Source organism: Spermophilus citellus (genome assembly GCF_964194105.1).
Source record: "Spermophilus citellus genome assembly, chromosome: 12".
Classification (NCBI taxonomy): Eukaryota; Metazoa; Chordata; class Mammalia; order Rodentia; family Sciuridae; genus Spermophilus; species Spermophilus citellus.
Genome location: NC_138198.1, coordinates 59088466 through 59113448, shown reverse-complemented (window position 1 = coordinate 59113448; position 24983 = coordinate 59088466). Strand labels below are relative to the sequence as shown.

The 24983-nt window shown below is 46.9% G+C and overlaps 1 protein-coding gene across 1 annotated transcript in view; it reads right to left on the bottom strand.

Annotated features, from left to right (window-relative positions):
- The window catches only part of LOC308631642 (voltage-dependent P/Q-type calcium channel subunit alpha-1A-like), a gene marked incomplete at both ends in the record, with an annotated part of 200048 nt that extends 175798 nt beyond the window's left edge, over positions 1–24250 (bottom strand). Inside the window, 1 exon segment of the mRNA XM_081263023.1 lies at positions 24031–24250. Coding sequence (XP_081119149.1) covers positions 24031–24250 — 220 coding nt within the window.
- Positions 24251–24983: the final 733 nt, after the last annotated feature.

Genomic DNA, 24983 nt, shown 5'->3' with positions numbered 1-24983 from the left:
GTTTTAAACAGAACATGCATGTGAAGGAAAAGCATAGAATGATTTAAATGAGATGCAGGAAAATAATACCAATAATACATATCTACAGAGCAAGGCATGATGAAGGGTTTTGAAATAATTTTGGATTTTCAACCAATTCCTTTCCCAATGTCACTTGAACTCCAGACATAATTTCAAGAAGGCACTGTACCTGGAGCTCAGTAGAACTGGCCTTCTCGTCTCGAGGAAGTTTCCAGAGCCCTCTGCAGGTGCTCCTTCCTCACATAGGCTGGAGCGTGTATGTTGGCCAACAGAGCTTTCCACGGTGGTGGAGAGAGAGGTCCACATCTGTGGGTCCTGCTCGGTAGCCACCAGCCACACATGGCTTGGGGCACTTGGAGTGTGACTAGAGCAAGTGAGAGGGTGAGTTTCATGTCACTCGTGTTGCTGATGTAAGTGGTCACATCCAGAGGAGTCCACAGGTGGGGGAATCACCCCAGGCCTACTCGTGTTGCACACCTGCATGCTGCACAGGCACACACACAGGAGATCGGGCCTGCTCGTGTTGCACACAAAGGTGCTGCACAGGCACACAACAGGCAGAGGAGACCAGGCCTGCTCGTGTTGCACACCCGTGTGCTGCACAGGCACACACACACACACACAGAGGAGACTAGACAGGGCCTGATCATGACCACCTGAAGACACTGCTCACCATTTCCCAAGTCCTTATTGAATTTCTGCCCTCTGACCGGCAAGGCCCAGTGAACAGGCAACACACACCATCCTGACCCTAGCGCTGTGCCCTCTGCCCTCCTGAGCAGAGCCTATTGGGACCAAGAGTGACAGAGTGCTGGTCCTCAGCTCCATGTGTGGAGGAACGGTGGTGATGGGAGAGCCGTGGGCAGAGGCCGGGCCTCCTCTGGGGAGGCAGCCTCCTGGGCCATGGCTCCTGGAGGGCACAGATCCTGGCTTGCTGGGGCGGCCCTGGCTGACGTCTGCTCTGGGCTCTAAGTGAACACCCTGTCTCTGCACCCGCCCCAACGTGGCCTGTGGAGCACATTCCTGGCTGAGCCAAGCCCCTGGGGTCTCTCCTCCCTGGACACCGGCAGGCTCCTTCAGGGCCTGGCTCCCTGTCCACACCCTTTCATCCCACCCAGCAGTGCCTCAGGGGGCTTGGGGATGAGATGAGTACTAGGTACTGAGACACCTGGAGGGGACCCATGGCGTGTGTCCTGTGGTCCAGGTAATGGCTTCCATGTCCCTCCCACATCTGTGACCCATCTAACAGTGAGGAACAAGAAGTAGGACGGTCAGGCACCTGCTTGGAGGTCAGCGGGTGGGACCTGGCACAGGGACAGCTTGTCTGAAGCGACTCGTGGGCCCCCCAGGTCCATCTCCACCAGGGCGGCACTGAGGCCCACCTGTGGCCAGAGGTGTCCTCTGCACAGCTTTGGGCAGCAGGGCTGGAGGTTCTGAGAGCCCTGATCTGTCTGCCCTGGTCCAGGGCTTCCCACTGGCCTGTTCCTCGGACAGTGTGTGCTCTCCTGCCTGTGGTCAGGGACTGGAGACTCCCTCAAACAGAGTGGAGCTCCTGCCAAGTTCCTGGGAGAGTCCAGGAGGCCAGGAGGGTCTCCCAGGGCCCAGACACGGCCAGCGTGACTCACAGGGTACGTCTTTCTCTAGATCCAACCCAGGGTCCCTGTCCTGCTCTCCCCTCCCGCCCTGCCCTCCTACAGGGCTGCTCTCCTGCTGAGCTCCTGCTGGTCTCCAGGGTCCTACCACAGAATGCAGGCCTTATTTTTTAAGGTTGTTCTTTGACCTCAGAGGTAACTTACGTTGAAGTAGCCACCTGTGGCTGTGTGCACCGTGCAAGGGAGAGAACTTGAGACGGTTCCTCTGTGACGTCCATGCCCGTCCTGGGGAATCTAGTATCTTTACATGAAGAAGTCCACAAGAAGTCGTCTTGCTCAGGTATACGACTCCATGCCACCCTGAGTGTCCGTTCTGGCACTTAAAACTCGCCCTAGCTTTGCGACCCAACACAGCGAGGTCTGTTGAAGTCACTGCCCCTGTTGGTTTCGGAGGTTGCATTGGAACCTGGAGATGCCAGATCTGTGTCCCCACATTGCCATGAAGCAGAGCAGTTAAGACAGCAGCCTTGGAATCGGCGGGTGCCGGTCCAATGTCCATTTCTTGCTTCTGACCTTGGGTTCGTCACGTGGACTCTCAAGGGAAGATGACAGAAGTGACTCCATCACATGTTACATATGCTAACGTCACATATGCTAACGTCACATATGCTAATCGTCACATATGCCGGTGCATTTGGTGGCACAATGTTATGTGCAGAGCTCAATGATATGATTGGCTCTTATTTCTGCAAACTCATCTCACATCATTCACCTTGGTCACTGTCGCAGTGTCCCAGAGACCTCTGCCCAGGAGCTCTTCTCCATCCCTCTGTGGTGGCAGTTGGGATGACGGGGTGTCCACATATTTTGTGTAAACCCCAGTAAGGGGACTGAAAACCTCTGGTCCATGTAGTGAGTTCACAAATAATTCTGATTTGGGGCTTGTTTGGTTTTCCTGCCTCAGTAGTGACCGAGGGACAGAGGACAGCTCAGGGATGGCCGGCTGAAGACGAGGGATTTCCTGGTTAGTCCTGAGAACACGGTGAACTGAGCCACAAGGCCAGAGGCCACTGGAGCCCTGAACAGTTTCCAGGGTTCCCTGGGATCCTGTGGTCACAGAGTCCCAGGGTCACGCCCAGATTTCAAGTTCTTCCCCTGGGAGCCACCCCGGAAGCGAGGAAGGGCAACAATCCTGGGAAGGCCAGTCTTCTCTGTCCTCTGCCCCAACATCCAAAGATTCAAGTGCATAGTTTAAAAAACTATGGGGGGGCTGGGGATGTGGCTCAAGCGGTAGCGTGCTCGCCTGTCATGCGTGCGGCCCGGGTTCGATCCTCAGCACCACATACCAACAAAGATGTTGTGTCTGCTGAAAACTAAAAAATAAATATTAAAAAAAACTAATTCTCTCTCTCTCTCTCTCTCTCTCTCTCTCTCTCTCTCTCTCTCTCTCTTAAAAAAATTTGGGCCTCGTTTCTGTGCTGTCAAATATCAGACATTTTCAATATTTTATATTGATTCCACTAATTTATCAGAGGAGTGCATCACACCTAGCCAGGTGTGTGTTCATAACAGGATAAATTAATCTCTTGACTATTACACTAGATTCTGGGGAGTTGCTGACTGCTCTTGGGAAAGCTGAGGACATTTTTCATATGAGGGTTTCCTAAACTCCAGGCAGGTTTTACAGGGTCCACATGTCGAGTTGTCATGAGGAGGGGTGCAAGGACCAAATGGCCTCCCCCACCTCAGATGCCCCCCATTTGTGTCTCAGGGGACAGTGCACGCTGGCCGAGTGGCCCGGCATGGGCACGAAGCAGCTCAGGCTAGCATCCCAACATTCTCCTCTGTCAGTGTAACAAGGATTGGTTGGTCCCAGCAGCAGTCTGGTGGGCTGCAGGAGCCACAGATTTTGAAACCCTTGCCAATCGAGAGCAAGATGAAGTCTGCAACCTGCTTGAGTATGACTCGAGTCCATGGGGCAGGCTTTAGGAGGACCGTGAGCCTCCATCACACTCAACACCAAGGCAGCTTCTGGGTGCAGGTGTGAGGAGGGACTGAGGAGGACCACAGGGCCAGAGCCCTAGACGCAGGAGGACCAAGGGTGTCGCTCCTGCAAAGTGCTCCATCCCTTTCTCACGCTGGGGCTGTGACTGCAAAGGAGAGATCCTGGGCTGTGCAGGGAGCTGGGCTCTCAGCACGTACAGATCCTTGGAGGCTGGGCCTGGGGCAGGCATGGGCTGCTGTGGGGACAGAGTGGCTAGTGACCACGCCGTGAGGAAAGCTTCTCAGGTGCAGCTTAAACATCAGCTGATTGAGTCTTAAACTCATCACTGTGTGTGGTCCCAGGCACTCACCGAGACAGAAACAGCACTCCAAGGCACATGGCGGGCGAGCCTCAGGCGCAGCCCAGGTCCCCAGGGATGGATCAGCATACCGACTACCCATTTCTCATGGCACCTTCATGGAACAAATGTCCTGGGGCCCAGAAGCCGTCACCAGATGCATGGTCACTGTGCTGACCAAAGGCAAGCTCCCGACGCTCCACCTAGGCCCTCCCAGGAGCCAGGAGGAGCCTGAGGAGCAGGTGTGGTAAGGGCAGTGGAGAGACTCAAGGGCATCGTCCAGACGCAGAGAGGAACAAAATCATGGCATCTTAGGGAAACAGGTGGACCTGCGCCCGACTCAGACAAGTATGGGCGCTTCCTCCCACGTGGAACTGGAGAAAAGGCAAGATGGCAGGAGAGTAGAAGGGGGACTTAGGAGGGGACAGGGGCCATGGCATGGGGGTGGCAAGAGGGTATCAGAGGGTACTACAATCAAAGTACCTCGTCTGCACTGTGGGGTCGTCATGGGGACACTCTTTCATGGATACAGCCAATAAATAAACAGATATTGCAGCTGTGGAACAGATAAAGGTGTCCCTAGCAACAGGAAGAAGGTGGCATCCTGGAAACAAGCCCAAGCATCTGAAGGAATCTGGGGACACACAGGATCACCAACACCTTGCTGTAGGTGGCTTTGCATACTTTAGTCCTTGTGGCTTGGGACATGGAGCAGTTCTGGAAAGCCACAATCGTGTGAGACTCTAAGAGAGGTTGGGGTGCATCGTGTCCAACCTTAGAAATGTTAAGTTGGGCCGCAACTGTGAACAAGGAATCAGGAGGCATTCTGCTGTCATCTAGTCCTAATTAGAGTAAACGAATAGAGAGGCCGGGTGGGGTGAATACATTGTGCCTGTGGAACTCTTTGGGAGCCAGGGTGGATTGTGGTAGATGGCACATCATCCCCTAAATATGTCCATGTCCCCATCTCCTACCCTATGGATGCGCCACTCTGTGTGGTGAAGTGGAATTCAGGTGTGATTAGTTTGAGGACTGGAGGGAGGAAGCTCATTTGGATTGTGCTGGGAGGGGGGGGGGGGTCCAGTGGAAAGAACAGAGGCTGTTGGTGGCAGTGTGGGTCAGGAGAGGGACAGAGACAGCAGGGCATGGAGGTGCTGCCTGAGGCTCTGGAGACAGAGGAGGGCCCTGAGCCAAGGAAGAGCATGGCCCCTGGAGCTGGAGAAGCCAGACATGGTTCCCTCCCGGAGCCTGGGCAGATCTGCCCACCTTGACCTGGGAACCTCTGATTTCAAAACGAAAATAAAATCAATCTGTACTGTTTTCAGCCACGTGATTTGGGGTAGCTTGCTTCGGTAGCCGTAGGAAATTTGAAATTCGTACAGCTGTGTTCAGAAACGTGGCACAAGTTTCATTTCAGCTCCTGCCCTTCTTACTCTGGAGAGAACCAGGAAGCAGCATTGGAGTCCAGAATGAGCTCTGCAGTGGATACAGCAGGGTGGTTCACCCACCCAGGAGGAGAACGGGGCTGCGCAGTCCAGCGGATGGCAGGTTCTGCCAGCCGCAGCTGGTTTTCTTGCAGCAAGGACATTGCTAGGTGGCAGAGCGAGGCCAACTCCGTCCCTCGGAGTGATAGCAGAGCAGCCATGGCCCTCCTTGTGCAGAGAGCGCTGACAGTTTGGGTCATCTCTGGTTCAATGAGTGATACTGAGTGCGGCTCCTAGCCGCGGCAGCCTGGCCACTCCACGTCCACCTGAGTCTCTCAGTCTTCTCCTGAGGCTGACTGCTGCACACCAGCTGGCGTCTTCCCGCCACTGTGCCATCTGAACTGGCACCGCTTCTGAGACGTGCGCCCAGGCAGTTAGTTGTTCCAGGGGCCTTGGCCTTCTCAAAGTGCCCGTGCCTGACCCAACTTGATGGCTGCTGCTCCTTCGCCACTTACTACCAGCCTTGGTGTAGTCGGGAGGCCGTGGGCACCAGCAGGATTCTGCCTGTGGGCACAGCACCCAGGGGTGAGTGATGGGTGAGCCCCGAGGGTTGCCACCACCCATGGGCGCATCCTGGTCCAAAAGGCAGGAAGTCTGCAGCTGCGTCCTGCTGATCCTAGTGAATCTGGACCATTGTATTTATTACACTTTCACTTGGTCAAAATAATAATAAAAAACAAGGTTGCAGTCTCCAGCTGTGACCTTCACGGGCGTGCTGACCCAGCTGGGCTACAGGCCTGTGCCGTGCTGTAGAGGTCCAGAAGGAGGATTGTCACCCCTGGGGACAAAGGGACCCTGACCTTCTCTCCATCTGTCTCATGGCATCGGTGGACCTGCAAGGTTCACTTTATGGGCCATAAGGGACCATTTTCAGCCCTTTATATTAGAGATGGAAATCAACATGCCAGAGACTAGTAAATCCCACTGACTCTTCTCAGATGATCAAGGAGGAAAACTTATGGTTCTTTTCCAAAAATGTTAAAGCAGTAATTTTTCTTCTACTAGGAAATATTTGGTTGGCCTAGATTCAATGAAATGGCCTTCACTCTTTGAAAAGAAAACAAGGTTGAACTTGGATGTCGAGTATTTGTGGTGCCTTTCATTATATAAACGACCATTTGGCACCAATGGTTACAAGCTCAGTCTCTGGGTTTAATTGAGAAGAGAGGATGTCTGCGGTGAATACCTTTGTGAGCACACACACAGCATAAATGTACTTCATTATTGTCTGATGCAAGGTCACGGGAGCAGAGTTCTAGTTCAACCCTTCCTACCTCAGAGATGTGCTAGAGTGCAGACAGACGAAAATCAAAGACCCCCAACCAGGCTTCTTATCCACTTAACAAGGTTCTCCTCCGTGGCAGCTGGAAATGAATTTAACGATGACTTGTTATCCTAACAGTGCATGGGCTCCCTAACCTTCCCTAACCTACAAACTCTCCCTCTGAGAGTAAAATGAACTCGATTTTACCTGCACCTACTAATGACAAGGAGGAAATTCTTGGAAGGCTGCATTTCATTTATCTATTTTTAATATTTTTATTAGTCATTGATGGATCTTTTTTTATTATTATTATATGCGGTGCTAAGGACTGAACACAGTGCTTCACGCATGCTAGGCAAGCGCTCTACCACTGAACCACAGACCTAGCCCTGGAGGCCTGCATTTTAAATACAGAATGGGCTTATGGGATCCTCAGTGAAAACCAGGGTCATTTTGGATCATTGGGGTGTTAAAATGATAGCTGATTTTTCTATGAAAGCGTTCAGTATTCAAAAGCAGAGGGAAACCTGAGCAGCTGTCATAGGAACACCATGTGAGAAATCGTGCATGTGTGCACCCCGAAGTGTGCCTCTGTGTGTGTGTGTGTGTGTGTGTGTGTGTGCAGGTATTTACAGGGAGGGAGAGATTTTAAAATGCTCTTGCTGTAAAATTAAGCTTTGTATCTCTGATGGCAAAGTCACGATGCTTTGTAACATCATCATTATGAAGCTACTCCTGGCTCAGATTATTGACACACCCTTGGCCTTTGACCTCCAAATTTCACTCTGGCCAGAATTTAATAATTCTTACCCATAAGATTAGTAGAGTCTTCAAATTAAAAAAGAGTTTGTGCCATTTAGTGTAATCAAGATGAAGCGAGAGTCGGATGAGCAAGTGCTGGATCTGCTTTGTGAAGACACCATGTCTGTTTTCCAGAAGAGAATTGTTGGGGTGCCCGTCCTCCACATTTCTGAGGGCACGGCTTGCCCCATGACAGCCATGGCTTCTCCTTGAGTGCTATCATACTCTGCCATAGTTCTCAAATGTTTTTCCAAAACTGCAGTCTTTATTCTAAATACACACCACATGTCAGGTATTCAATTGGCAAGTGTTTCATATAATGCCTTGTTCCTTAGAAAATAACACAGCAAAATGTAAGTGAAGCATCTGATCAGGTCTTTTGTCCATTTTTTTAAACTGTCTCAAGCTGTTGAATCTTAGAAGATCTTTGCATGTTGGATGGTGGTGATTGCTGGTCACCTGGTTTTGGGTGCTGGGGATTGAACCCAAGGTCTTGTACATATTAAGCACCTATTCTGTCGCTGAGCCACACTCCCAGATAGAGAACGGCTCTTCATCAAGTCTCTCTTGCAAAAATTTTCACCTGGTGTTGGTTTACTCTCTTATACTCTTGGTAAAACTTTTGCAGAGTAAATATTCTGAATGTTAATGAGGCTCAGCTTCTCAGTGATTTCTTTCGTGGACTGTGCCTTCCGAGTATTTTTCAAGTCTTTGCCATATCATCTAGCTATCCTCCCCTGTCACCTGCTGAGAGTTTCGTGGGTTTGTGTCTATAGGTGGGGCCATGGTCCATTTTGAGTTGGTTTCCGTGGAGCTGCATGGTTGATGCAGACCCTGTGCGTGGCTAGTCGACCTTTTCTTCATTGTGTTATCTTTGCGTTTTGTTGAGATCAGCCAACAGCTTGTCTGCAGGTCTGTTTGGGGCTCTCTGTGCGGCTCTGCTGACATGTGTCCTACTTTCTGGTCAGCACCACACTGTCGATTGCTGTGACTCTGGAGCAGGTTAAACTCAAGTGGCTTCAGTCCCCACCTCTGTCCTCTCTTTACATCTTCAGTTGATTGTTCTGTGTCTATGACCTCTCCACGGATACTTTAGAATATTTGTTCAATATATACCAATAACTTCCTGGGATTTTGGGGGAGGGGGTAATGACCTCACTGAATTTATAGAAAAACTTAATAAGAACTGACTCCTAATGATGGTATTGGCTCTTCGAAAACACAGACTGTCTCTCCACTTATTTAGTTTTTTGATTTCTTTCATCAGAGTTTTGTGGTTTTCCTCATACATATCTTATGAATATTTTGTTATATTTGTCCATAAATATTTCATTTGGGGGATTATAATGTAAATAGTGTCATGTTTTTGATTTCAGAGTCAATTTGTTCATTGCTGTAGACAGGACAATGATTGACCGTTTTAATATATTTTTAGTAGTGTATTATGTTGCACACAGTATTTGGGTTCATTTTGACAAAATCATATATGCATAGAATTTGGTTTCAAGCCCCCTTTCCTTCCCCTGCCTCCCCTACTCCCCCTCCTCTGCTCCACTGATCTTCCTTTTACTCCTTTACTTATTTATTTTTAGTGATATTTTTTACATAAACAAGTGAAATTCCCCTTCGCACTGGTCTTATGTTTACGACAGGGTTTTGTTGAATCCATTCCATATTTCCTCCCCTTTTCCCGCCTCCCTCTGGTTCTCCGCCATCTTTCCTGTCTCTCTGTGGCATCTTGTCCCCTCCCTAATCACTCTCTTTCCCTTACTTGGCTCCAGCTTCCGTATGTGAAAGAAAATATTCAACCCTTGCCTTCCTGAGTCCGGCTAATTTCTGTCCGCATGATCTTCCCATTTCAATTCATTTTCTGGCAAATGCCATAATTTCATGCTCCTCTGTAGCTGAGTAAAACTCCATTGTGTATATACATACACCACGTTTTCTCCATCTGTTCATCCACTGACAGGCATTTGGGTTGGTTCTATGGTTCTGCTATTGTGAATTGTGCTTCTATAAACATTGAAGTGTCTCTATCACTACAGCATGCTGATTTTAGTGGGGTTTTTTTGTTTTTGTTTTTGTTTTTGTTTTTTTTGATAAATACAAAGGAGTGGGATAGCTGGGTCTTAGGGGGATTCCATTCTTCGATTTTTGAGGAGCCTCCATCTGGCTTCCAGAATGATATTATTAATTTGCAGTCCCACCAACAATGTATGAGCATCGTCTTCCCCACATCCTCTCCAGCATTTGTTATCATTTGTGTTTTTGATAATTGCCATTCTGACAAGAGTGCGATGAAATGTTACCGTTGTTTGGATTTATATCTCCTTGACTACTAGAGACATTGAACATTGCTTTATACATTTCTTCTTTAGTTCCTTTGCCTGTTTATTTGTTGGAGTATTGGGGTTCTTGGCGTTGAGTTTTTCAGTCCCTGCCGTATCCCGGATATCAGTCCCCTGTCAGAGGACTAGCTGCAAAGATCTTCTCCGGCCTGACAGTTCTCTCTTCATGCTCTTAATCAATTCCTTTGCTGGGCAGAAGATTTTCGTTTTGATGGCTGATTGCTGATTTTATTTCTTGAGCTTTAGGGGTCTGGTTGAGGAAGTCAGCGCCTGCGCCTACAAGATGGAGTGTTACCCTCTGTTTTCTTCTAGCATTTGCAAGGTTTCTGGTCTAATTCCTAGGTCTTTGGTCCAGTTTGATTTGACCTTTGTGTGGGGGAAAAGGAAGCTAGTTTCATTCTTCTCCATTTGAACATACAGTTTTCCCAGCACCTTTTGTTAAAATGCCTGTCTGTTCTGCAACATATATTTTCGTCACCTTTGTTAAGGATCAGATGGCTGTAAATACGTGGCTTTGTCTCTGTGCCTTCTGTGCTGTCCCATGGTCTTCCTATCTGCCCTGTGGCCAACACCAGGCTGTCTTTGCTACTGTGTCTCTGTGGCGTAATCTGAGGTCTGGTATTGGGATGCCTCCTGTGATACTCTTCTTGCCCAGGATGGCTTTGGCTATTCTAGGTCTCTGAATCTTCCAAATGAATTTTAGGTGGTTGTTTTTCTAGTTCTGTAAAGAATGTCACTGGTATTTTATGGGGATTGAATTGAATTTATATATTGCTTTAGGTTGTATGATCATTTTGACACTATGATTTCTGCCTATTCAAGAACATGGGAGGTCTTCTTCAATTTCTTTCTTTTGTGTTCTATAGTTTTCACTGTAGAGATCTTTCACCTCCTTGATTAGATTAATTCCCAAGAATTTTTTTGAGGTTATTATGAAAGAAATGGTTTTCCTAATTTCTTTCTCAGAAGAATAACTGTTGGAGTATAGGAAAGCTATTGATGTATGAGTTTTGATCCCCTTGCCTGAGCAGTTGTGTAAGAGAAGGGCAGGGAATCCCCTTGGCCAAGCAGGCTGTAATGGAGAGGGGCAGGGGATCCCCTTGGCTGAGCAGGTGTATAGGAGAGGGGAGGGAATCCCTTTGGCTGAGCAGTCTGTGTTAGTGAGGGGCAGGGGATCCCCTTTCTGAGCAGGCTGTATAGGAGACCAGCAGGGGATCTCCTTGGCTGCACAGGCTGTATAGGAGAGGGGCAGGGGATCTCCTTGGCTGAGCAGGCTGTGTAAGAAAAGAAAGGTGATCCCCTTGGCTTGCAGGTTGTATAGGTGAGGGGCAGATGATCCCCTTGGCTGAGCAGGCTGTATAGCGGAGGAGCAATGGATCCCCTTGGCTCAGCAAGCTGTATAGGAGAGGGTCAGGGGATCCCCTTGGCTGAGTAGGCTGTGTAAGAGAGGGTCAGGGGATCACCTTGGCTGAGTAGGCTGTGTAAGAGAGGGGCAGGGGATCCCCTTGACTGAGCAGGCTGTATAAGAGAGGGGCAGGGGATCATCTTGATTGAGCTGGCTGTATAGGAGAGGGGCAGATCCCCTTTATTGGGCAGGCTGTATAGGAGAGTGTTAGGGGATCCCCTTGGCTGAGCTGGCTGTTTACACAAGGGGCCGGTGATCCCCTTGCCTGAGCAGGCTTTCTTTGAGAGGCGAGGGGATTCCCTTGGCTGAGCTGGCTGTATTGAAGAGGCCAGGGGTCCCCTTGACCGAGCAGGCTGTATAGGGGAGGGGCAGGGGATCCCCTTGGCTGAGCAGGCTGTATAGGTAGGGCAGGGGATCCCCTTGGCTAGTATGCTGTGTAAGAGAGGTGCAGGGGTCTTCTTGGTTGATCAGGCTGTATAGGAGAGGGCAGGGGATCCCATTGGCTGAGCTGGTTGTTTAGGAGGCAGTAGGGGATCCTTTTGGCTGAGCAGGCTGTATAGGAGAGGGCCAGGGAATCCCCTTGGCTGTGCAGGCCATATTGGATAGGGGCAGGGGATCCCCTTGGCTGTGCAGGCCATATTGGATAGGGGCAGAGAATCCCGTTGGCTGAGCTGGCTGTATAGGAGAGGGCAGGGGATCCCCTTGGCTGATCAGTCTGTGTTAGTGAGGGGCAGGGGATCCCTTTGTCTGAGCAGGTTGTATAGGTGAGGGGAGGGCATCTCCTTGGCTGATCAGTCTGTATAGGAGATTGCTGGGGATCCCCTTGGCTAAGCAGGCTGTATAGGAGAGGGCCAGGGAATCCCCTTGGCTGTGCAGGCCATATTGGATAGGGGCAAGGGATCCCCTTGGCTGTGCAGGCCATATTGGATAGGGGCAGAGAATCCCGTTGGCTGAGCTGGCTGTATAGGAGAGGGCAGGGGATCCCCTTGGCTGTGCAGGCCATATTATATAGGGACAGGGGATCCCCTTGGCTGAGCAGGGTGTATAGGAGAAAGGCAGGGGATCCCTTGGGTGAGCAGACTGTATAGGGGAGCAGCAGGGGATACCCTTGGCTCAACAGACTGTATAGGAGAGGGGCAGGGGATCCCCTTGTACGAGCAGGCTGTATAGGAGAGGGACAGTGGATCCCCTGGGCTGAGCTGGCTGTATAGGAGGGGGGCAGAGGATCCCCTTGGCTGACCAGGTTGTATAGGAGCGGGGCAGAGGATCTTGTTGGCTAACCTGACTGTATAGGAGAGGGTAGGGGATCCCCTTGGCTGAGCAGGCTGTATAGGAGAGGAGCAGCAAACAACCTTCCCCTGTATATTTTCTAAGAAATCTGGGCAGTGTTGTGAAAGTAATTAAAATCTTTGTGGCTTTTGGTTACTTGACACCATCAAGCTAACAATCTGCTCACCCATATTTTCCTAATTCTTCCATCAAACATTCATTTTTTCACCAAGTGGTTTCTGGTTTCTTTTAATGAAGTGCAGAGCTCTGTGAGGGCTTAGCACAGAACACAGGGCAATGCAGACACCAAGAATTAATGGTCGTCGGGAAGGTCAGAGCTTGCTCTATTCCCCGCACCTCAGGGTTCCAAGCAATGAAAACTTTCTTTGTTAGTGTTCCAGCAAGATTACTGTGGGGCTCATCCTTGCTTCTACCATTTCAGGTTAACCCTGTGGCCCAGAAGCTACTGGGCCCAGCAGTGCCCTGCTCTGCCCTGGAAGAATCTCTGTGATAGGGAAGTGGCATGGGACCATGGCCTCATCTAACCCCCACATCTTTAGGGAAAGGAAAGCATATTTTCATCCAGAGACTGGCTGGCAGAGAGTGGCCATTAATGCCACGGTGGTCCATTTCTTTGTTGCACATTCCGATGCTATCTGATGGTCACCAGATGTTCTGTGTTCTGTAAATCTAAAAAATGATCCCTGAGTAGGAGGTCTGATGGCCAGCGGTCCTCTTGTCCCTTTTTTTCTGGGAAAGCTGAGTCTCACATTAATATCTTAATAATTTAGGTGCAGCTTTTCTTTAGAATTTAGAAGCTGTGCAAAGAGAAAGAAAACAAAGACAAATTTGCAGAGGCCAAGCTTCAATATCAGTTTTCCTTCCATAAAGCTGCCCAGCTGTTGTGTGCTTTCCCACATTTTCCAGAGTCCTGCAATGGCTGTTTTTGACAACCGTCCAGTTTCATTATTACTTTTTGTGGAGAAAATTTGTCACTTTGTTTACTCCACCATACCTGAAGTTCAACATCAGCTTCTGAAGTTTTAAACCATGGATATTTGCTGGGTCCTGACTGAGATAGCAGGTATGTATGTATCTCCGTCAAAACTGTAAGAAGTAATCTAAAGGGAATTCCAGACATGCAGAACACTGTCACGGGAGTGAAGAGGTCCCCAGATGGCTTCACCAGTTGAGTGGACACAGCAAGGGAAGCGGTGTTTGAAGATATTCCAATAGAAACTTCCAAATTAGCATATAAAGAGGAAAAAATGAACAAGAAGAGAAAGATCAAGTAACTGAACATGCATGCACCTAACTACAAAGCATCAAACATGAAAAACACCTGATGAAACTCAAGGGAAAATATATAAACCTGTTATTATAATATCAGACTTCAACACCCCTCTATTCACATTGGACGGATTCACCATGCAGAAAATTACTAGAGATGAAATGGCCCACCCCAATGCCACACAGAGTTCCTCAAGTTGAAATGAAGGCTTCTAGATAACAACATAAAGTGTATGTGAAATTATACCACTGTAAAGGTGGGAATATGGTGAAATTTAAAATGTTCTTATACTGGAATAGTGATGTGTAAATTGCTTTCCATTTTAGTATAAATGTTCAAAGACAATAACATTAAAATATCTCATTTCAGGCTGAGATTGTGGCTCAGAGGGAGAGCGTTCACCTCACATTCATGGGGGGGCACTGGGTTCCATCCTCAGCACCACATAGAAAACAAAATAAAGATATTGTGTCCACCTATAATTTAAAATAATATTTTAAAAACCTCATTTCAATAATTTATTGAAGAATTCACAATGTAGAAAAGATGCAAATTATAATTTCAATGACAAAAGCTAAAGTAGGAGAAATGTAGAGTTTGTTTGCATTTAATTCCTGTAATTTGAATTTTTATAACATGCTTATTTCACCTTCCTTCCCAAACGATATTTTTGCTGGGTATAGAATTCTGGTGGAAAGTTTTTTACTGTGACCATTTGGAAGATGTTTCCCACTATTGTCTGTCCCTTGGGGTTCCTGAAGAGAAATTGGGGTCATTTGAATTATCTATCTCTTATATAAACTTTTGGGGTACTGTTTTCCAGATTATCTTCAATTTTGAGCAATTTGACCATAAAAAAATAAAAGGAGAGGGAAAATAAGAATCGTACCTGTCATATTAATTGGTTTTTATGTTTTAATTTTCCTTCAAAATCTGCCTGTGGTTGCTTCTCTCTTAGTGACAGATAACTGACTTTTGTATTTTGATCAGAAGTTTAGTTTTATCAATGGGAGAAGAAGGCAGCGGTGAGCTTATTTTATCCTAGCTGGATCAATCACTTTTAAAAGTCATTACAAGTAAGACAAATGTATTTTTAAATTAACTTATGTTTTCCATTATTTTGAATGAATTCAAAATTTTATATCCAATATGATATATCCCTTATATCTGAGTAATTTCTTTAATTTTATTTTGAAGCCCAGGTCTACTAATAGTCAATTCTCTCAACTTCTTTGTTATTGGTTCTTTGTAGTTATCTATGGCATCAGAATCCATTTTGACATAACTACACAAGCATGGAGTACACCTTTTCCTAGTTAGGACCCCATTCTTCTGGATGTACATGGTGGTGGGATTCACTGTGTGGGGTTCACATATGTACATGGGAGAACTATGTCAGATGCACTCATTGTCTTTCCTCTGCCCCTCCCCTCCCTTCTCTCCAGTCCCCATTGCCTAGTCTACTGCATTTCTACTCTGCCCCTTACCCCTCAGCATTTATCTAGAAAATCTTTCTCCCACTTTCATTTTTGAAAGACTCTTTCTCTGACCATGAATTTCTGCATTAACACTGTTTCCTCTTACCATGTTAAACACGTCAGTTTCTGATAAGAAACCTGATGTACCTCTTAATTTGTGTTGCTATGTGTAACGTGTCATTTTTCTCTGGTTGCCTTGACCATTCTCTTTTCCTTTGGAAAACTCTATGAGTTTTGGAAATGCATAATGTCATGTGTCCACCATTGTAGTGTCATACCAAATCGATCTGCTGCCCTTGGGATGCTCTCTGAACCACTTGTCCTCACCCCCACCCTCCAATCCCCACAGCCCCGAATCCCTCACTGTTTCTGTGGCTCGGCCTCTTCCAGAGTGCAGGAAGTTGGAACCACACTGCTGCAGCCTTTTCAGACCTGCGAGTTCCACTCGGCACCCACAGGGCCAGGGCTCTGCTACATCCAAGAGTGGCTTAAGGGCTCTCTTCTTCTTATCATCAATAATACTGAATTATACAAATATGTAAATGGTTTGTTGTTCTTGCACAAAAGTACATCTTGATTCTTTGCAGTTTGAGATGATAATGAATGAAGCTGCTGTAAACATTCCTGTGTAAACAACATCGACTCATTTGGCTATCAATGATGTCACGATCACATGGTGGGCTCAGGTAGGGTGAGCATACAGGAAAGGACCTTATCATGTGACAGGCTGGGGACATGGTGTGCTCACCCTAGGGGGAGCACATGGGGCAGCTCATTATGTGGCAGGCTTAGGAGATGGTGATCATATGACTTTTGGTAAAGCATGCTTATGATAGGTAAGCCTAAGTTTGTGGTATGGTGGGCAAGTGCTATGTGCCCAAAAGTTGTTGTACACTTATAGTATGGCATACGGCAGTTACACGAATACAGTAAGCAGGTGATGTGTCACACATATGATGAAGTGAGCTTATGACACATTGCACATATAACTCAGTGAGCGTATGATATGCTAAGCATGTGATATGGTGAGCCTGTGATATGGTGAGCATGTGATATGGTGAGCCTGTGATGTGATACACTTATGCTTACTTTGCAAGGAATTTCCTAGCTGCCTTCACAGTGGCCTTGCCACCTGATGTTGCTACAGGCAACCATGCCAACATTTGGCATTGTGCGACTGCGCACTGTGGTTCAAGCCCAGAGTTTCCATATTGATTTTCTGTCTGGAAGATCTGTCCATTATTGAGAGTGGGGCTGAAGTCCCTAGTGTCACTGTACTGCACCTTTTCCCCTCTATTCTATTAACACTGGTATTATATATTCATATGCCCCAAGGTTGGACACACAGGCATCTGGAATTGTCCTGCCCTCTGGGTGAATTGACCCCTTATCATCACAACATGGCCTGTTAGTCTCTCCAGCTAGTTTGCTGTGTGCAGAACCAGCCCTCAGCTTCAGTTCCCGTCACATGAAACACCCTTCTCCGTGGCTTTGCTCTCCACCTCATGTCCTCCAAGGTCCTGCGAGTCCTTTGTAAGGTGCACAGAGCTGGACCTTGTTATTTGATCCATTTGGCCACTTAGTCTTTTGTCTGGTATTTTAACCTGTTTACATTCAGAGCAATAATTGATAGGGTAGGACATACTACTGCCAATGTGCCATTTTCTGTTTTTTAGTTCCTTTCTTGCTCTCTTGCTGTGACCCTCTCTGACACCAGAATCAGCTTAAACATCACAGCGAAACAGATATCAGAAGGATATCTGTAATCAGGCTGGGAAAGCCCAGAATACGTGGCTGTGTGCCGCTTACAGTTAGTGTCCTTCCTACCACCACCAGATGGTGGGCCTCTTAGGGAACAGCTGTGCACCTTCAGAGGGGGACCCTCGAAGTCCATGGAGGTACTGCCTAGGTCCATGGCACAAACCGTAAAAGCCTTGTTGGCTGTGGTGGATACACATTTGATAGATACACGTTTGGCTTCCATCTGGAGTTTAAAATTTCAGTATTGCCAGGAATGTGTGTGTTTGCATATGTGAATATACACATATGTTATGTTGTGTGGTGTTTTTTAACATCCAGATTATTTTGCCAAAATTAATTTATAAAAGAACACTAATTAGCTTAAGGAAAAAAGAAGTGCTTATATAAATTAGCTATTCTCTCACAAAAATAAGAGCTGGCCCGTTGCTTTTCATCTTCACGTGATGTGCAAGATTTTTGGTAAAAAAATAACATTGTTGTCTTAGTGAAAAATAGACTCACTTTCAGAATTGTCAGCATTGAATACAATGCAGACACACCACTTTGATTCTGCCTTGGTTTACCATTCAAATAAGCTTTTGTTACCGCTCCTGGATGTTAAAATTATAAAAATTGTCAAATCAACCCCAAAATAAGATTAAAGTATGTAAGTGACTGTGACTTTCTACATATCAAGCAGAGCAAAAAGAATTGTGCTTGTTTTCATAGGCTTTTGAATTTTAAGTCCTTGCTTCACACTCACATGTTATAAAAATAATAAACAGAAAATAATTGAGATAACAACGAGCTTTGTCCAGTCTCATCAAATTTCCATGAGATAGGATGTGGGGTAGCAATCCTGGACTCCTCAGCCAGAGCCCCAAATCAGAGGGTACCAACCAACCAGGTAAATGGGAAAGGTAATGGAGAAAAGCCTTTCATCGCCATGGCTGTGCTGGCAGGACAGAGGAGCCTGTGTCTCCAATGCCATCTTGGGGGTTCTAACATGTGCTCCCAGATTACAGAGTCGGGGCCTGGTTACATGCAGGCAAGCAGTCTTAGCCACACTGGGTCATTGTCCCAGGATGGGTTGACTGTGGAGAAAGGGGCTGTTGCCTGTTTCAACTCATCACGAGATGTTTATGGATTAGCCCTGTTGTTCCTAGAATCCAAGGCGACTGATTCAAAGCAAAGGAGAAACATGCCAAAGGCAGGCAGAGAGGCCAACTTTTTATCCTGCTTTTAGTCGCCCACTGGATGCTGCAGGCCGAGCACAGTCCTGGTTAAAGTCCTCAGGATGGAGCACTTGCCCAGCATGTATGAGGCCTGCGTTCCATGCAGCACCATCCAAACCAATTTTCTTTTCATAAGTAATCCCCACATAATGGTTAAGAGTAAATTAATTAAATAGATGTGGGTGGGATAAGTGTTTATGAATGAGATTTTCAACAATAATCATGTTTTAGAATGTGCCTACTTATAATTTCCCAGCTCCATTTGGTGATTTACAGCCTTGAAGTTAAGCTTCAGTTAAATGGTGGATATTGGAATATCTAGATGATGTCTAAATAAGAAAAGACACTGAAGTATTAATTTCTAAAAATGAGTTTAAGGCTATCCATTTTGGACTTATGACAGAGGAGCTAAAGAATTCAGGTTTATTTGAAAATGTCCTATGCCACATTGAAAAACTGTATTATGAAGAAGCACATATTTTAGAACTCATTATGTGATGTGCTTTGTCAATTTATCAATCTTAACATTGCTGGTGGGGTACACAGTTCATAATTGCTTACTTCCTAGATTTCATTAGAAGTTACTAATCAGGTTGATGTGAAGTTAAGAATTCTAATCAATACATTATAAAACCACTAGAAATAAGAAAAACAAGAAAGTAGAATTTTGTTTGTTTGGTAAGGAAAGTTATAACATAAAAGGCAGTGTTTTATTGTTGAAAAAAGAAATAAGAGGACTTTTTCCTACCTTAGAGCTCATTCTAAGGTGGAAAAAGAGTGGGGAGAGAGGACCCTCAGCGGCCAGTTGGCTAAAACTGAATGGATTTATGGTGAGGGTTTAAAGATGAACATTAATATTAAAAGTAAACTGATGTGAAATTAGAATTTAGAATTTTCTTTGCTAAAATAAATTTTCTTGGATAATTAGTCTGTTCATGATAAGAGATTGTCAAAAGTTTTTCTTTAGCTTTTGAGAGATCCACCCAGAAAAAACGATTGTGTTTTATCAGCATGATTTCCCATACTTTATATTGTCATAATCAGATTCCAAAAACTGAGTCTCCTTTATTAAAAATAGTAAGGTGTGCTCTTAGTTTTCTTTTTTAAAAAAACAATTTTTTAACTTTTGTCTTTGCCGTTGAAGTCACCCTATCATCACTTGGGTCAAACGGGTAACTCAGTGACCGCAGGGCTGTTGTGGTCCTATTTAATCATGTGTTTTAAACCTTTTGACATTTTCTTCCCCAAATCAAATTCTAAATAAAATCATTTTGGCCTTTAGCTGACTGGGATTTTCCAGAGGGTCCCTAGAAAATTTCAAAATAATTTTTTCTTTCCCCTAAGAAAAGAGAGCTGTTGAATAGTTGGCTTGTGGGATTTGTCACAGGCTGCCTTATCAGGTGAGGCCCTTGCTCTCCCTTCTGCTGTTAACCCAGTGAAAGCTGGGCCTGCACACAGCCCGAATGATTCCCTGAAGCAGGAAGTGCTGACACTGTTTTCCAAGCCTCCGCCATCCCCTGAGGACTGTCTGAAGCAGCCTTTGGAGAGGGGCCATGCAGGGCTGCCCACTCACTGGCTCAGGAGCTTCCGACATCCCAAGCTCCAAATCCCCAGGCAGAATGTGATAATTCCACATCAAAAGGAAATAAGTGACCTGGGAGGAGGCATGCTGGCCATCTATTCCTGCACAAAGGAACCCAAAATGTCCCCTTCCCTCCATCCAGTCAACAACCCTCGACCTTCCTATAAGTCTTCCACTTCCAACCCCCAGGAAGAAGCTTTGAGCTCATTTCTCCACAGATCCTGGCCTCCTTGCCAAACAATCTTGCAATAAAGAGGTTTTTGGGGGGGTTGTTTTGGGGTTTTTTTTCGGGGGGGGGTGCACCAACTTGTGCCATAGAACTGGGTTCTATGCACATTGGCCAGCAAGCCCTTGTTCGGTATCATAAGTGTTTCAGAAACAGTGACATTCCCATAATCTGACCTGTCCAGTTAAAATGTTATTCAATTAATTGCATTATTAATTGCTTTATGATGATCTCTCATCAGACCTTTAACCAGGGCCATTCTGAGTCTTCTTTCATTAACAATTATTGCTTTAATCTGATGCCTTCCTAAAAATTTTGCAAGCAGCCATGATCAGAAAATGCTGTCTCTAAGGAAATTTATGGAGAAGGCTCTGATGGGTGCAGTTTAGGGTAACTCTGAGATCACACCCCTGGCCAGGGCAGGGATTTCCAGGACTCTAAAGAAAAAAAAATGGATGAGTCCATAAAACTGCTAATCCAAGACTTAGCAAAAATAAGAATTGATTACACCAGTATGAGTAAGCTAGTGGAGATGTTGCAATATTGAAGACTTCATGTTTGAAATATTGCTATTTTTTAATGTTTTTGCACATTTAAGGGAAATTTTTCTCTTTTATCTGAAGCAACTTCTAACCTAAAAGAACTGTGGAAGGCTTCACCTTTGTAAGCAAAGCTGACATGGCTGTGGTCTTCTGCCGCCTGGTCTCTTCAGAGAACAAAGACGCTGGTGTCTTGCTGGACAGCAATCCACAACCCACACAGCTCCCTGACAGCCTGTTTTCCTGTAACAGCCAGCAACTGGAACCGTTGCTTCCGTCACCAAGACTGACAGAATGTTGTATTGGAGAGTGATGTTCCCAGCCGGGTATGACAGGAGAGTTACTGAGCTGACTCGGTGAGGCCCACTGACCCAGGAAGCAGGCCTGATGCCCAGCCTGCAGGGTTCCCGGCCCTACAGCTGAGCAAGGAAGCTCAGTTTCTGCAAGGCCCAGGCACTTGGAACACCTGAGGGACCTCAAGAGGGCGGAGAGTCTTATGGTAAGCCCTTGTCTTGAGAAGGTTTTAAGGTCCAATCTGAAGTTCCTTATTAAGAGTCTTGACAAAGTAAAACTCAAAAAGAACTAAATGGTTGTTAGGGTTTGGAAGTGAGGTATCCCCCAAAACTTTCTGAGGTGGATTGATTAGATTATGAGACAGCTAACCTAATCCAGTGGATTAGTCCACTGGTATAGATTAACTGGGTGGTGACTGTGCCCAGATAGGGCGTGCTGGAGGAGGTGGGTCACTGGGCGGTGCCTGGTGAGCACAGCTCTCTCTCTCTCTGCTTTCTGATTGGTAGATCCAGAGCTGTTCTCCTCCACACATCCTGCCGCCATGATGTTCTGCCTCACGTTGGGCCTAGAGCCATGGAGTCAGCTCACCATCTCTTCCTCCTCTACGTTGCTGTTGCCAGGTCTTCTGGTCTCAGTGACTCCCAGTGCTCAGTCACCATTCTATCCACACTATAGGCATAATGCTTTTTCCTATCCGCTCAGGTTTCTCAAAAGTTTGTTGAGTACATTTTCATTTCATTAATTTCTGCTTTTATTTTTTTCTAGTCTCCTTGTCTTGAAATCAGTCATTTTTTTCCCTCTTTCAAAATTATTGAGTTTGATTCTCAAGCCATGAGTTCTTTATTATTTCTTTTCCTTTAGAAAACAGTTGTTAAGCCAAGAACTGTGAAGATCAAGGTGTTGTCCTGTGGGGTGGAGGGCACAGCCAGCGTCTTGGCAGAGTCTACTCCAGTCCTGCACTCGTGATGGAATGCGGATTTGGAGGTGACCAGAAATAGGCAGAACAGCCACACCTGCTACTGGTGTGAGGGCCGGGGTCCTTCTCTCCCAGGGAACATCCACAATGCCTCAGGGGAGTGAGGAAATGGGTGTTCAATCCAAGGCTCCCCATTCCTCCTGTGAACAGCAGGAAGCAAGCTAGACCACAGGGGACAGCAGGGTGATTCTGTCTCTCTGGTTTCCCAGGAACTCAACCTTTGTCCCTCCCAGGAAATGGGGGACTTTTGTTATCTTTTGGGTGGGAGTGAATTAGCTCCAACTTGAAGGAGCTAATACAGCAGTTATAATATCCAGGGATGTGGGGAGTGAGATACGGTGACGACAAAGGAAAAGGGCTCCCACCTCACTATACTCCGCTGGTGGCTCAGGGGCCGGGACTGTGAAGAAACCAGAGAAAGCCAGCAGAGGTGTCCTTGCCCAGGCGTGCATTCCAGGCGTGCATTCCAAGGCCATGGATTTCTGTCTGTTGGCTGATTTAAGGGTAGTCCACAAGTATTGCCCTGGAATTTATATATTCTTCTAAATATATTCTAATTTCTGTTATGATTCCTTCCTTCCCCTCTCTCTCCCTTTATCCTTCTCTCTCTAACCCTTCTCTCTCTATACATACACACTTACACTCACATATATTTATATTTGAAATATTTTTTAAGTGTGCCTCTCAGTCTCCAGACATGTTGGGGAGACACAGATCTCTTTGGCTCTCCGTTTTATTGTTAATTTGAAATTGCAGGTGTGTGGCTGAATGCACTGCGCAGCAGGGGACCTGGTTCTCTGGTTGGGATTTGCTGAGTCTAGTCCAGTCAGCAGTGTGCTGTTCCACGTGCATTGTTCTTTGTTTACTGTGGCTCAGGACAGCCACGCCCAGTGCAGCACCTTGGCAGGAGGGTCTGTCCCACCTTCCACTCACCTTCTCCACAGCAGTCCCTGAAACTCCCAAAGGTGACCTGGACTTTCCCCACCTTCTCCCCAGCCCTGACCACATTCCAGAGCTGCCCTCTGCCCCTGGGGGAAGGAGCATCTTGGCCTCTGTGGGCACAGAAGCTGCCAGGCTGCAGCTCTCTGCCCAGTACCTCTCTCAGACCCTCCTTTGCATTGTCTTTTGCAAACCTAAGCTGAAAGATGCTCACCTCCCTTTTACTTTGGTGCTTCACTTCCTATCGTCTTACTTTTTTGCTGGAGCCAGAAGTCCTAACAAGAACAATCAGAGGAGGAAAGTCTCACCTTGGCTCACAGTCTCAGAGGCCCTAGTCCATGGTTGGCCGACTCCATCGCTCTGGGCCCACTATGAGGCAGAACATCACGGTGGAAGGGTCTGGGGAGGAGAGCAGCTGGGGACATGGCACCAGGAAGCAGAGAGAGCTCCTCTCACCAAGAACAAATAGTAACAAAGGCACACTCTGCTCCCAGGGCCCTCCGCCTCCAGCCTCCACCCAGTTAGTCCACTCAAGTGGACTGAATCACTGATTAGGTCAAGAGTCTCATGACCCCATCATTTCACTCTAAACCTTCTTGCGTTGTCTCACATGAGCTTTTGGGGGACCCCTCCCATCCAAACCATAACATTTATAAAGTCAACCACTGTGACCCACAATTTTTTTTAATTAAATAAGTCTATATGCTTTTCTGTTGTTAATCTGCCTTTTGTAGAGGAACCTCAGCCATGATCCCAGTGATGAGTCAGAAAAAATCCCCTACAACAGTAATAAATATAAATGAAATTTGTCATTGTAGCTGTCTTTATGTGCACAATTCAGTAATGCCAACAGGTTTTGGATTCCAGTTGCTAGTGGCAGGCTTCGGCGTCTCCTGAGTCAGAGTCTCACGGTGCTCAGATCTGTTGTTGACTTTTTCTACTGCTGCTTCTACCTGTTACTGACTGAAGCACAAATCCTACTGTTGTAATGTCATCATTCTCTCCTTACAGTTTGTTGGTTTTGAATCACGTACCGTGACACTAGGTTGTGAGAGCCACAGTTATTCTACCTTCCCAGGAAATTTTCATTTCTTGAGATAGGGATTTAGGATAAAGAGAGGGAAACGCTGAATCCTAAAGGAAACACCCACAGGCCATTGATATGTAGAAAGCTTAGTTGTAAATCTTGAGCAATTGCCCTTGCCCATGCCCTTGCCCATGCCCTTGTCCATGCCCTTGCCCATGTCCTTGCCCATGCCCTTGGCCATGTCCTTGCCCATGCCCTTGCCCATGTCCTTGGCCATGTCCTTGGCCATGTCCTTGGCCATGCCCTTGCCCATACCCCCGCCCATGTCCTTTCCCATGCCCTTGCCCATGTCCTTGGCCATGTCCTTGGCCATGTCCTTGCCCATACCCTTGGCCATGCCCTTGTAAAACGAGGGAAATACACTAGCGCAGGGAAAGGTCGCACAAAATTGTGCAGCACCCCCTCCACCCAGCCCCTGAGACGGCCCTTCCATAAATACGGCCCTTACCACCCAAGGCAGGGCTGCGGGCTCTGCAGATGGCCCACTCTCCCTTGAAGGTGTGTCTACCTTCCTAAGTGACCCTCTTCCTCTGTCTGGGCCTTTGTCTGCTCCTGCTCAAACTCTTTTTCATCACGTGTGCCAAGAGCCCTGCTGGTGCTGAGCTGGGTCCCCTCTGCCCTGGAAACTCCTCAGACCCTTCTCCAGAGACATCTCTTCTCCCGTGACATTATCCATATGTGGCTATTCCTCACACATTTTTGTTCATTTCTTAACAATTCTATTTAATTTTACAGGATGTTACTGCTAAGATCAAGTTGAGTGACTGAAGAAAGTGGCCCTTTTAGTAGATGCAGCGGGATCCGATTTATTTTCCTTTCCACGGAGACCATGTGAAAATAGCTGGGAACCACACAGGGGAGAGGGAATTCTGTGGAATGAAAAACAAAGGCCAGTTTTATGACTCGGTCCCCTGCGGGTCCTGTGTTTCGCTTCTCTGTGGTCAGTCGACTTGGCTCAAAGACACACGCAGGCGGCTGCTCCATGTGACTCTGAGTCACCCTTTTCCAGTGACCTGGGCGTTGGATGCTCTCCGGTACCTGATATTCCTCTTTCCGGCCTTTGTGTCTGG